Source organism: Capra hircus, chromosome 4 (assembly GCF_001704415.2).
Source record: "Capra hircus breed San Clemente chromosome 4, ASM170441v1, whole genome shotgun sequence".
In the NCBI taxonomy this organism is placed as follows: domain Eukaryota; kingdom Metazoa; phylum Chordata; class Mammalia; order Artiodactyla; family Bovidae; genus Capra; species Capra hircus.
Window position 1 is genome coordinate 58,020,165 of NC_030811.1, and position 13,078 is coordinate 58,033,242.

Below are 13,078 nucleotides of genomic sequence, written 5' to 3' on the forward strand. Positions count from 1 at the left end.
TCTTTTAATTTCATGGCTGCAGTCACCATCTGCAGTGATTTTGGAGCCCCTCAAAATAAAGTCTGACACTGTTTCTACTGTTTCCCCATCTATTTCCCATGAAATGATGGGACTGGATGCCATGATCTTCGTTTTCTGAATGTTGAGCTTTAAGCCAACTTTTTCAGAGGAGCCTAGTGGGCTGCCATCTATGGGGTCGCACAGAGTCGGACATGACTGAAGCGACTTAGCAACAGCAGCAGCAAACATCTTTAAAACTCCTCTTCTATGACTTAAAAGGTCAACTCTATGATAATATTTCTTATCAGTCATTACAAAAATCCTTCCTAAGTGGCTGCGTCTGAGTGGCGACAGACTCTAATAATAAAATTTAACTCTTACTTTGCCTTACATTTTCTCTATTGAAAGTGAAAGTGAAAGTCACTCAGTCATGTCTGACTCTTTGCGACCCCATGGACTACAGTCCATGGAATTCTCCAGGCCAGAATACTGGAGTGGGTAGCCTTTCCCTTCTCCAGGGTATCTTCCTGACCTAGGGATAGAACCCAGGTCTCCCCCATGCAGGCAGATTCTTTATCAGCTGAGCTATCAGGGAAGCCATTTGCCACCTAATAAATCAGGAAAAAAAAAAAAGGCTCCAGGAATTCATTTCTACTGTAGCATAGCTGCAAATTTGAAAGAGACTGAAATTAACCACTTTTATGTGTTTTGTTAGATTCTTTCACAGGACTGGTTAACATCTTGACAGATATCATTTGGAGATTCACTGGAGACTTCATGGCACCTGACCTGGTTTGCCGCGTGGTCCGCTATTTGCAGGTATGTAGCACCTTCCAAATATGATGAGGCAAACTGACACCAAAATTACCTCTTGGATTCTTCATAAGGAAAATAGTATAAAACCCTATACTTTGCTGCAACAAATTGCTTACTTCTTCATGGTTGAAAGGACAAGCAAAATTTATATTTTTCATGTTTTTTGTTTGTTGAAAATAATACATGTATAAAGAAAACACAAGTAAGCAATAATAAGAACATAAGCATTCCTAGTTTAAGCATCAGGTAAAATTTCTGGGTTATTATTCTTTTTGACATATTCTGGCTGTCTTAGTCCAAGGATGCTGATATAAAAATACTGTTCTGACCTGGAGAATTCCATGGACTATATAGTCCATGGGGGTCACAAAGAGTCAGACACGACTGAGCAACTTTCACAGAGTAGGTGGCTTATAAACAACAATTTATTTCTCACAGTTCTGGAGGCTGGAAGTTGAAAATTAGTGTACCAGCCTGGTCAGGTGACGGCCTTCCTCCTGACTGCAGACATCTCATTATTTCCTCACACACCATGACCAAATGGGATTTATTCCAGGTATGCAAGGCTGGTTCAACATTCAAAACTCAATTGATGTAATTCATAACATAAAAAGGTAAGAAAAGATTATATGATCCTATCAGTAGATACAGAAAAAGCATTTGAGAAAATCCTATACCCACTCACGATAAAAATTCTCAGCAAACTATGTATAGAGAGAAACTTCCTCAACTTGATAACAAAAATCTGTAAAAAAAACCTACAACTACCTCAGGCTTAATGGTGAGAAGCTAGAAGCTTTCCTCTTGAGACTGAAAATAACACAAAGATGTCTCCTTTCACACTCATATTCAGCATCATGCTGGAAGTTCCAACTAATTCAAAATGACAAGAAAAAAAATAAAAGGTTACACAGATTGGTACAGAAAGATGAAATTAAAAACATCTGTGTTTACAAATAACTTTGTCTATACAGACAACTAAGTGAAAACCAGCAAGGTCACAGAAAACAAGGTTAGAGGACGAAAGAGGATGAGCTGGCTGGATGGCATCATCAACTCAATAGATATGAGTTTGAGTAGGCTCCAGGAGTTGGTGATGGACAGGGAAGCCTGGCGTGCTGCAGTCCATGGGGTTGCAAAGAGTAGGACACAACTGAGCGACTGAACTGAACTGAACATACAAAAGTTCAGATGTTTTTTCATATACCAGCAATCAACAATTTGAAGTTAAAATTTAAAACACAGTACCATTTATGTTAGCACCCAAAATATGAAATATTTAGGTATAAATATAACAAAATATGTGTAAGATCAATATGAAGAAAACTGGAAAAACTCTGAAAAAAAAATCAAACAATATCTTGAAATGTATAGATATTCCATGTTCATAGATAGGAAGACTCACTATTGTCAAGATGACAATTCTGCCAATACAACTTATAAATTCAATGCGATTCCAATCAAAATCCCACCAGGTTATTTTATATATATGGACAAACTCTAAAGTTTAAGTAAAAAACACAGAACAGTCAATACAATACGGAAAAAGAAGAATATGGATGGAAGATTGACCCTATCTGATTTCAAGAATGCTCAAAATGCTCAAAAAATCAAAACAGCATGATACTGGAAAAGAATCAACAAATAGATCAATGGAGCAGAATAGACAGTGCAGAAAGAGATACACACAAAAAGTCTAATGGATCTTTAACAAAGGATCAAAGGCAGTTCAATGGAGAAAGGATAGCCTGCTCAAGAAATGCTGCTGGAGTCACTGGATATCCATTTGCAAAAAGAATAAGCAAGAATCCAATCTCAGACTTCGCCCCTTTCACAAGGACTAACTCAACATGGATCACAGACTGGAATGGAATATGAAGTACCATAAAACTACTAGAAAATAACATAGGAGAAAATCAGGGGACTTTGGATATTTCTGTGATTTTTTTAGATATAACATCAAAAGCACAATCCATGAAAGAAACAATTGAAAGTTGGGGTTTTATGAAAATTTAAAATTTATTCTCTGCAAAAGACACTGTCAAGAAACTGGAAAAATAGGGCACAGAATTGGGAAAAATATAGAAAACATATATTTGATAAAGAAACAAAAGTGAAAGAAAGAAAATGAAGTTGCTCAGTCGTGCCCAACTCTTTGCAACCCCACGGACTGTAGCCTACCAGGTTCCTCTGTCTATGGGATTTTCCAGGCAAGAATATTGGAGTGGGTTGCCATTTCCTTCTCCAGGAGATCTTCCTGACCCAGGGATTGAACCCAGGTGTCCCACATTGTAGGCAGACGCTTTACCATCTGAGCCACCAGGGAAGTCAAAGAAACAAAGAAATCCTCAAATAACAATAAGAAAATAAACAGCCCTCATCAAAGTGGTCAAAAGACCTGAACAGATACTTCACCAGAGAAGATCTACAGATGGCAAGCAAGCATATAGAAAGAATTTCAACATTCATTACTCAGGCATTAGGCAATTCCAAATTAAAACAATGAGATACCACTACACACCTATTAGAATGGCTAAACCAATATTTTTTAAACTGACGATACTGAGTGGGACTGAGAATATGTAGCTATAGGAAGTCTCATTCATCTTTTCTGGAAATGCAAAATGGTATACTTTAGAAGACAGTTCGGCAATTTCTTATAAACTTGAACATACTCTTACCATAAGATCTAGCAATTGTGCTCCTAGGCATTTACTCAGTTGAGCTGACAACTTATATCCACATGAAAGTCTGCACAAGAATGTTTATAGCAGTTTTATTCACAATTGCAAGAAATTGAAAGCAAGATACTCCTCAGAAGCTGAATGGATAAATAAACCAAATGAGCTATCAAGCCATGAAAAGTCGTGGAGGAATCTTAAAAGCACATTGCTAACTGAAAGAAGCAAGTCTAAAAAGACTATGTTTGTGTGATTATAACTACATGACATTGGAAAAGGAAAAACCATGCAGACAGTAAAAAGATCAGTGGTTGCCAGGGATTGGCAGGGATTAAATAGATAAAGGCACAAGGGGTTTTTAGGACGGTAAATCTCTTCTGTATAACACTGTAATAAAGGATACATGGCATTACGCATTTATCAAAACCCATGGAACTGTACAACACAAATAGTGAATCTCAATACAAGCCATGGACTTCAGTTAATCATAATGTATCAATATCAGTCTGTTAATTTTAAAAAATTTACCCACACTAATGTAAGGTTTAATAAGAAGAGAAAGCATGTGTGTGGTGGGGTGGGGGGGTGGGGGGGGCGGAGCGGCATGGCTAATATGGGTACTCATTGTCTTATCTGCTCAATTTTTTCTGTAAAACTAAAACTGTTCTAAAAGATAAAGTATATTGATTTTTAAAAGTCAGTCCAGAGATTCTACTTTAAATGAATCCAATCTGGCATTTTTCTAAATAAAAAAATTGAAGTTTTCTGCATTTAAGTCTCATTTTTCTACAAGAATTTTTTTTTTTTTTTGGGTTTCGTATTTCCTAGGTCATTTTTGTCAGAATTGAGGGTGGGATGGTGAGAATTTAGACATATGTCCTCAAGCTTCCATCTGTTCTCCAAATGGTATCCCATATGTTGTTGACGTGTAGAAATTTTATTGTTGACATTTATGAATTGACTATAATTGTACTTTAATTTCCTTCTTGACTCAAGTTAATTATAAGGGTGTTTAAATTTCCAAGTGGTATTTAAAAAAAAATTCATGATACTAATTTCAGCTTTCATTGCTTGTTGTTTTAAATTTGTGAATTGTATAAATTTTACTTTTTGGAATATATTGAGGGTTTTTTTTCCTTGATAGCTTAGTTTATGATTAATTTTTGAAATACTGCTTAGATATTTTATAATAATGTGTATCATTCTTAGAGTTTGTTTAATTATTTCTACCTATGTATTATTGTACTTGTTTCCTCTGTAGAACTTTGAACATTTTAGTTACATATATTTCAGTTCAGTTCAGTTCAGTCGCTCAGTCATGTCCGACTCTTTGAGACCCCATGAATTGCAGCTCACCAGGCCTCCCTGTCCAACACCAACTCCCAGAGTTCATTCAAACTCACGTCCATCGAGTCAGTGGTGCCATCCAGCCATCTCATCCTCTGTCGTCCCCTTCTCCTGCCCCCGATCCCTCCCAGCATCAGAGTCTTTTCCAATAGTCAACTCTTCGCATGAGTTGGCCTAGTTACTGGAGTTTCAGCTTTAGCATCATTCATTCCAAAGAACACCCAGGAACGATTTCCTTTAGAATGGACTGGTTGGATCTCCTTGCAGTCCAAGGGACTCTCAAGAGTCTTCTCCAACACCACAGTTCAAAAGCATCAATTCGGCGCTCAGCCTTCTTCACAGTCCAACTCTCACATCCATAGATGACTACTAGACAAACTATAGCCTTGACTAGACAGACCTTTGTTGGCAAAGTAACATCTCTGCTTAAATACCATGGTCAGGTATTTAGAATACTTATTTATTTAATTTTGGCTGCATTGTGTCTTAGTTGCAAAGCACGGGCTCAGTTATTCCAGCCTGCAGCCTTAGTTGCCCATTGGCATGTGGGATCTTGGTTCCCTGACCAGGGATTGAAACTGTGTCCCCTGCATTGCAAGGCAGATTGTTAACCACTGGACCACCAGGGAAGTTCCCATTGTCAGGTATTTTAAATGTCACTCATTCCTGCACCTAGAACCACATCTAGCACGAAGTAACCACTTGCTGGTATTTGTTGAAGGAAAAAAGAAGGCGACTGGTTCTGGCTCTCACACCATTTATCTATACAAACTTTGAGTCACTCATTCTCAATAATCAAGGGTGGTCCATGGCTCTACAGCAGGGGCATCACCTGGGATCTTGTTAGAAATGCCAAATCTCGGGCCAACCCTAGGCCTATTGAATTAGGGGCTATAGTTCAACAAATCCCTGGTTGATCCCTGTGCACATTCACATTTGAGAAACACAGTTCTAAGCCACAAGGAGATAATATCAGCCCTCCCAGGAGAGTTAAGAGTGTCAGATAGGATGACTAATGTGAAAATGTCTTGAATATTGAAGCGTCTCTTAATTTCATGGCTGCAATCACTATCTACAGTGATTTTGGAGCCCCCCAAAATAAAGTCTGACACTGTTTCCACTGTTTCCCCATGTATTTGCCATGAAGTGATGGGACCAGATGCTATGATCTTCGTTTTCTGAATGTTGAGCTTTAAGCCAACTTTTTCACTCTCCTCTTTCACTTTCCTCAAGAGGCTTTTTAGTTCCTCTTCACTTTCTGCCGTAAGGATGGTGTCATCTGCATATCTGAGGTTATTGATATTTCTCCTGGCACTCTTGATTCCAGCTTGTGCTTCCTCCAGCCCAGTGTTTCTCTATATTTAGTGTTATGCTATTATTACATTTGGGCTTCGGTGGTGGCTCAGACCATAAAGTGTCTGCCTGCAATGTGGGAGACCCGGGTTCGATGTTACATTTAGGTTCATTGACATTCTGTTGCCATTGTGGTATTGTATCTATTATAATATAAATGATCCCTTCAATCCACGTAGTACTAATTGCTTTGAATTTAATTTGTCTAATAGTACTATTGCAAGGAATGCTTTCTTTTAGTTTTCAGTTGCTCATTATACCATTGGCCATCACTCTATTTTTAAACTTTGATAATCTTTTGGTTTTAGAAGTTTCCCTTCTAAATAGTATACAGTTGGATTTGGGCAAGAGTTGTGTAAACAATCTTTGTTTCAGTGGAGGAGCTCAAGCCATTCATTTTTATTTTGACAAATAGTGTTTGGTACTATTTCAATCATACCATTTTAATCTTTCTGTGTTAATTTTTTATTCACTCATTTTTTTCCCTTTCTATATATTTGGTTATAACTGTGGTAGGCTGAAAAATGGCCCCCCAAACATTTCTAAATCCTAATACATGAAACCTATGTATGTTACCTTATATGGCAAAAAAGACTTTGCAAATGTGATTAATTTAATGATTTTGAAATGAGAAGACTATTCTGAATTCTCTCAATAATTATTACTATTGAGTCCAAAGGCAAACATACACATCCTTGTAAGAGGGAAGCAGAGGAAGTTCTGACACGCAGACAGAAGGGGCGCTGTAACCATGGGCTCAAAGATGGTATCGGTGTGACCACAATTCAGAGTTCTCTGGTAGCCACCTAAAGCTGGAAAAGACTAGGAAAGAATTCTCCCCCAGAGCCTCGAGAGGGAGAGTGGCCCTACCAACACCTTGATTTTGACCCCATACAACTGATTCTGACTTCTGGTCTCCAAAAATATAAAAGAATAAATTTATGTTGGTTTAAGCCACAGTGTTTGTGGCAATTTGTTATGGTGGCCATAGGACTCTAATAGATCTTTTTTCTCGATTTCTATTTTACTCTATCATAGCTTATCTTTAAAGTGCAATACATCTCTATCAAAATAAAAACAACAAAAAAGATGTCTAAAGTATCTAAATAGAAATTTGATGCTATTGCTTTCCTTCTCCTTTCTGCCCTCATCCAACTCACCAAATTTTCTCTGAAATATTATGTAATGATATTCATAGCTATTTTAAACATTTTGTGTTTTTCTGACTCATTGCTTACTATGGCTTTCATAGTCTATCCCCTTTCCTCTTCTTGAGTACTTAATTTCAAAACAATTCTCAGTCAGCAGAAATGTTTCATCAATAAAGATTTTTTTCCAAAAGTAGGTGATGTTTTCCTTCTACTTATATGTAAGAAAATTATTCTGTGCCTTGGTACAAAAATATTTACCAAATTTTTGAATCACAATTTTTCTTTCAATACTCATTAATCTTTTTGTTCTGTTTTCTGGCATTTATTTTTGTGGGGAGGAGGCATGACAATTTGAGGTGTATTTCTTTCAGATAATCTTTAACATTTTTTTAAAAAAAAAACAAAAACCCTGTCTAGATGTTTGAAGATTCCTGAAGTTAAATATTCTTTTTGACCATGTCTCAAAAGTAGGTATCTTTTTATTAACTCTTCCTGCTTCTCTGGCCAGTCTGTTGTGAGCTTTTCTCTTGCCCCAGGTCCTGAATTTGTGTGAGCCAGTCATCTCACTCAGCACAGTTGCAGATGCCATGATTCCCATGACTGTCTCATCACAATATTCTAACCCATGCAGTTCTCCCAGTGAGAGTTCTCTTTCCCATCCTTCTCCTCAACTCAGTGCGGCCAGCATTAACAATTCTTAATCCATGGATCCCACAAAGAAACCCCAGTTTTCTCTAAGGAGACAGCCGTCTTATTTTTGTTGCTGTTGTAAAAATTGAATGCTGTTTTTCTCTCTGATCACTCATCAGATTCTCAGGAAGATGAGAATTTCTTCCTATATCCCTCAGGGAAGGCTTCAGTCTCTGGTCAGTTTTCAGAACACCCTCTCCATGGCACCTTCTGCAGCACAGATGCTGGGATGTATATATGGCAGTGTTACAGAAATAAAAATAATAAAGAATATTGATGTAGCCGATTATTTTTCTGAGGCAGGGAATTAACAAAATGGTACAAATCCAGACAAAGGTTCTTAACAAATTCATGTTATCCCTATTTCATCTTAGAAGAAATTCAGACACTCACCCTTAGACTTCAGTCTTCGAGTTAATTTCTACTTTCTATTCACTATGAATTTGACTAAAAGTTTACAAAGTAGTGATATGGCTAGACTCCTGGTAGCAATGAGGCTCAAAGTTATCCGAAAATTTTCCATCTTGATAATCCTTTCAGATATATTTCATTTAATTACCTTTTGAGTATGCTCTTCACAGAAGAGATATTAACCTCTTAAATCAAAATGTTCTTCTCTGCAAAGTAAGCAAATACCACTGTACATGGGATAATTAAAGGACATGGGTAAGCTTAATAAAAGAGGGTGGGAAGGCAGAAGAGAGGACCCAAAGGCTGACCCTAGTGGGCAGCTCTGCTGCAGAAGTGGATGAAGAGGAGCTCTAAGAGTGTCAACCCAGATGGTGATAAATGATTCAAAACAGCACCCAGGCTCCTTGAAGCCAGATTCCCTCCTATCATCTTTCAACAACTCATGTTGATAAAAGGCAAATGAACGTTTGTTTCTAATTATTCTGGAATGTCAACTGTAGCAGAGAAAATTAGTTTAGCTTTAAAAGTCAATTACAAACAAATGTACTGCGCAAATGTCAAGGGGGACTGATCCTTGGAGAAATGTGGAGTCTCCAAGAAGCCAAGCAAAAGAGTGAGCAAGTGAGAACTGGAGGCACTCTCACCTGTCACAGCCAGCAGTGCAAAGTCCAGCACCAAGAAGAGCCATCTTCTGTCTGGGCAGGAGTCAGGCATTCCTGTCCATACTCCAAACCTCATCCAGCCCTTGGTTTGGTGCCTAGATTTCTAAATACCACAAAATGCTCTTCTTTCCATGATGTGCATTTCCTCACCTTTATGAAACCACTCAACCTCCTCTCATTTCTGTCTTCAGGTTGTGCTGCTCTATGCCTCTACCTATGTCCTGGTATCCCTCAGCATAGACAGATACCATGCCATCGTCTACCCCATGAAGTTCCTGCAAGGAGGTGAGCAGGCTCAACCAAGTACTATCCTTGGGTGAGGGGTTTTTGCTAATATTATCCTCTTAGTAATGGCTCTTTTCCTCCCCCTTTCTCCTCTTCTTCCCCTTCCTTCCCCACTTCTTGAGTCTGATTGTCAAAAAAGACGTAGAAAAGAAACTTGGCTTCCTGGGAAAATGCTGACAGTTGGCCTGGACGGTCAAGAACTGTGAGGAAAGATGCTTTGCTGAGCCCACTCTGTGACCATTTCCCTTGACACTGATGCTTCCAGCTTTTTTTTCTTTTTTTCAGAGTAGTGGTGACACACATCTTTCCAAACTAAGGAACACTCCCGCTTCAACTTGCTTATTTTCCAGGAAGAAGCATTTGCCTTCCTTACCCCAAAACCATGGAAATAATCAGAAAAATGTTTCAAATTGATAATTATAATGGAAACAAGGAAAACCCTCTTTGATCCAGAGATAGTGAAAAATCCCTGAAAGAAGGAAGCAGACAGGTCAGCGGGAAGGCTGAAGGCACACAACCCACAGTACACACAGATGATGCTACAGCAATGAGGCAGGGGTCTTCCTAAATGGTGGAAATGCCTGGAGCAAGATGGACTCGGGGAAACTGGCAGGGTGATTCTTGGAGTACAATGAGGACCTTTTATCACAGCACATCTCCCCTCCTGCTGTCCTTCCCCTTCCCAGATGTGCAGCAAGGATGAACACCTCTGCTTCCAAGTAGCGGGGACACTGGATTTCAAGAGACAGGGTGGGGCCCTGGGGAGCAATGATACCTTGGAGGGGTGGTGATACCTAGTCACAGGACTAATTGTCCATTGCTCTGCCCACAGGCAGAGGCCACTTACATCTCTGACCTCCAAAAGCAAATAAGAGTCCAAAGTACTTCACTTTTCCAAGCAGGCTGTGAAACTGATAAAATGAAGAACCTAACATGAAATCTTGCCTACAAAAATGAGGTGCAATCAAATATCATGAAAAAGTGTGACAAAAGCCAAACTGTACAAAATAGATAATATGTTTAAAATACCGGTCTGCAGAATTTATACCTAAAGAAACAAAATTAATAGAGCAAGCAGAATTTTAGAATAAGTAGCAATAATGTCATTAGATACTGTTAAATATATCAGGCAGTACTGACACAGATACTTTGGATGGCAACGTAGCAATACCTAACTATAATGTAAAATGTGCAGCCCTTTGATATAGAAGTTCTACTTCTTGGTATCTTCTCTGGACAAATGCTGACATGTGTGCATATATACACATGTGTTGTGTATTATAGCATTACTCAGAATATCAGGAATTCAATGCTCACCTTAGTGTCCCTCAATGGAGGAATGGATAGCACCCTAGGTAGAAGTTTTAATAGCTTAGGTTCATTGATTGTGTACTATGTACTAGTCATGATTCTAAGTTCTTTGTATATGTTAAATACTTTAATCCTCACAACAGCTCTATGATATAGGTTCTATTACTATTTGCATCTTAGTCTGGGCAATTGCAATTCAAAGGGTTAAAGAAGTTTGCCCAAGATCACAGTTAGTAGTTGCAGGGGCAGGATTTGAACCCAGGTGGTCTGGGTTCAGCTCAGGTACACTCAAGTACTATATATCCTGTCTCTCAATGAAGAGGTAGGACAGCCATGGGGAGAAGATATGCATCACCATGAAAATGTCTGCATCATATTTTGAGTAATAAAAACAATATACATGCAGTATGTTTAACGTATAATATTAATACAAAGAAAAACCCAAAACAACACTAGATATTGTGCGGAGAGAGAGAGAAGAGCAGGAAAGAATGCAAGAAACAGGGAGGTCTCAGAATAATAAACAATTGCCCACAAAAATGCACACCAACTAGTACTTACCTCTGGGGATGGGAGTTGGAATCTCCATAGTGACCACAGGGACTTACATGCCATTAGGTAATTTTTATACTAGCAACACATCAGTGTGATGTGAAACTAATTTTAAGATAAAATTGATATCTATTTCTAAGGCTTTTTGTAGGTTGCATGTAAGTGTGTATGTGAAGATGTGCAATCTGTACTAAGCTTTCTGGACACTGTTATGGTCTAGTGATTATGGCAGAGAAAGAAGTAGGGGAGGAAATGGGGTAAATGGGAGAGACATTTTACTATATGTGTATGCAGAAGTATGATACATTTACTCATCCATCTACTTATAAACACCCAGCAAGCTCTGGGGAGGAGTGCAGACAATGTACAAAAAGACATCTATACCAGAGTATTTCAAGGTGAAGAAATTGGAAAAGAAAACATAAGTATAAGAAAATGTGTGAGGGGGTGTCCCAGGACATTTGCTAGAGGTAGAGGCTTTGGGATACATAGCCAAGGGGGCAACATGGTGAGTTACATGTCTAACCATATTCATTAGCTAAAAAACAAATCAACTATTTAGGTTATGGAAAATACGACTGGTTCTGGGAGATACTGCCCAATATTATGGATTGGTCTCTAAATTACAGGAAAGACAGCAATGAATATTATAGTGTTCTTTAAAATATGGAAAGCAATTTATTTCCTCACTATAAAATTAATAGAGGCTTCATGTAGGGCACTTGGAAAATAATCACCTCTAATAACTCCAGGGAAAGATGCAAGCTTGGAAACAGAAATTAGCCACTTTCCCTTCCTCCACCCAATTCCAAATGAAGTCATGGAAGAAGCATACAGATAGGAGGACACCTGCAGCCAGGAAGGAAGCCGAGGAAAGACGCCATCCAAAGACCAGAAACTTCAATGAATTCCCAGCACATGGGGATCAGATTAAACATAACATGGATGCCAAGCCCCCTAGGAAAGCTGCATGGCCTGGCAGGAAGATGAACAGATCCTCAGGGTTATAGGATGAGGTAGTCGGTGGCACAGGGTGGAGGGAACCATGGGCTAGAGCCTTCTTGGTGCTCCAGCTCGTTGGAATATAAGGGGCGAGGGGCAGGATTGAGAAGGCAGGCAGGAGATTCCCCACAGAGCAGCACAGAGAATGGGGCCAGTGGAGGCCAGCAGGGACTCTCCTGTGCCTGAGTAAGCACATGGCAATGGCAACACAACCAAAGGCAGGAGAGCAGCAATGGGGGTTGCACACATTTTACTGATGCTTTACTGCTTTTTACTTACGTGGTCGTTTCCTTAGCCAGCAACTCCAGAGGAGTCATCAGTTTTAAAGCTCTTCAGTAAAATTAAATGTGAGAATATTTAGGAAAGCATCAACCAATAATGAAGAGAGAGAGATAGTGCCAGATATTAAAATATACAACTCTTAATTATAACTGTTTACTACTTAAAGTCATTGATATCAAAGAGCTTTCCTGAGTTTTCAAGCAGGTGGAGGAGAGTCCCCACCCCTACTGGGTTTCTGGATACATGTACCTTCTTTGTAGGTGAAGACAGAGAAGCTGTGTACAGTTAGTAAAAGCAAGACCTGGAGCTGACTGTGGCTCAGATCATCAGCTCCTGATAGCAAAATTCGGGCTTTAAACTAAAGAAAGTGGGGAAAACCACTAGGCCAGTCAAGTATGACTTAAATCAAACCCCCTATGAATATACAGTGGAGTTGACAAATAGATTCAAGGGATTAGAGCTAGTAAACAGAGTGCCTGAAGAACTACAGTCAGAGGTTCATAACATTGCACAGGAGGCAGCGAACAAAACCGTA

At 38.9% G+C, this 13,078-nt stretch overlaps 1 protein-coding gene across 4 annotated transcripts in view; it reads left to right on the forward strand.

Moving 5' to 3' along the window:
- NPSR1 (neuropeptide S receptor 1) overlaps positions 1 to 13,078 on the forward strand; it is a 158,545-nt gene that overhangs the window by 113,569 nt on the left and 31,898 nt on the right. For 3 of the 4 annotated variants that reach the window (XR_001918006.1, XM_005679196.2, XM_013963229.2), the window contains exons 3-4: positions 716 to 819; positions 9,303 to 9,396. The exons of the other annotated variant lie outside the window; for it this stretch is intronic. Coding sequence is in view for 2 of the 3 variants with exons in the window: in XM_005679196.2 (XP_005679253.2) it covers positions 716 to 819; positions 9,303 to 9,396 (198 nt within the window). In the remaining variant the exon portion in view is untranslated. The remainder of the gene's footprint in view (positions 1 to 715; positions 820 to 9,302; positions 9,397 to 13,078) is intronic. 4 annotated transcript variants of the gene reach the window in all.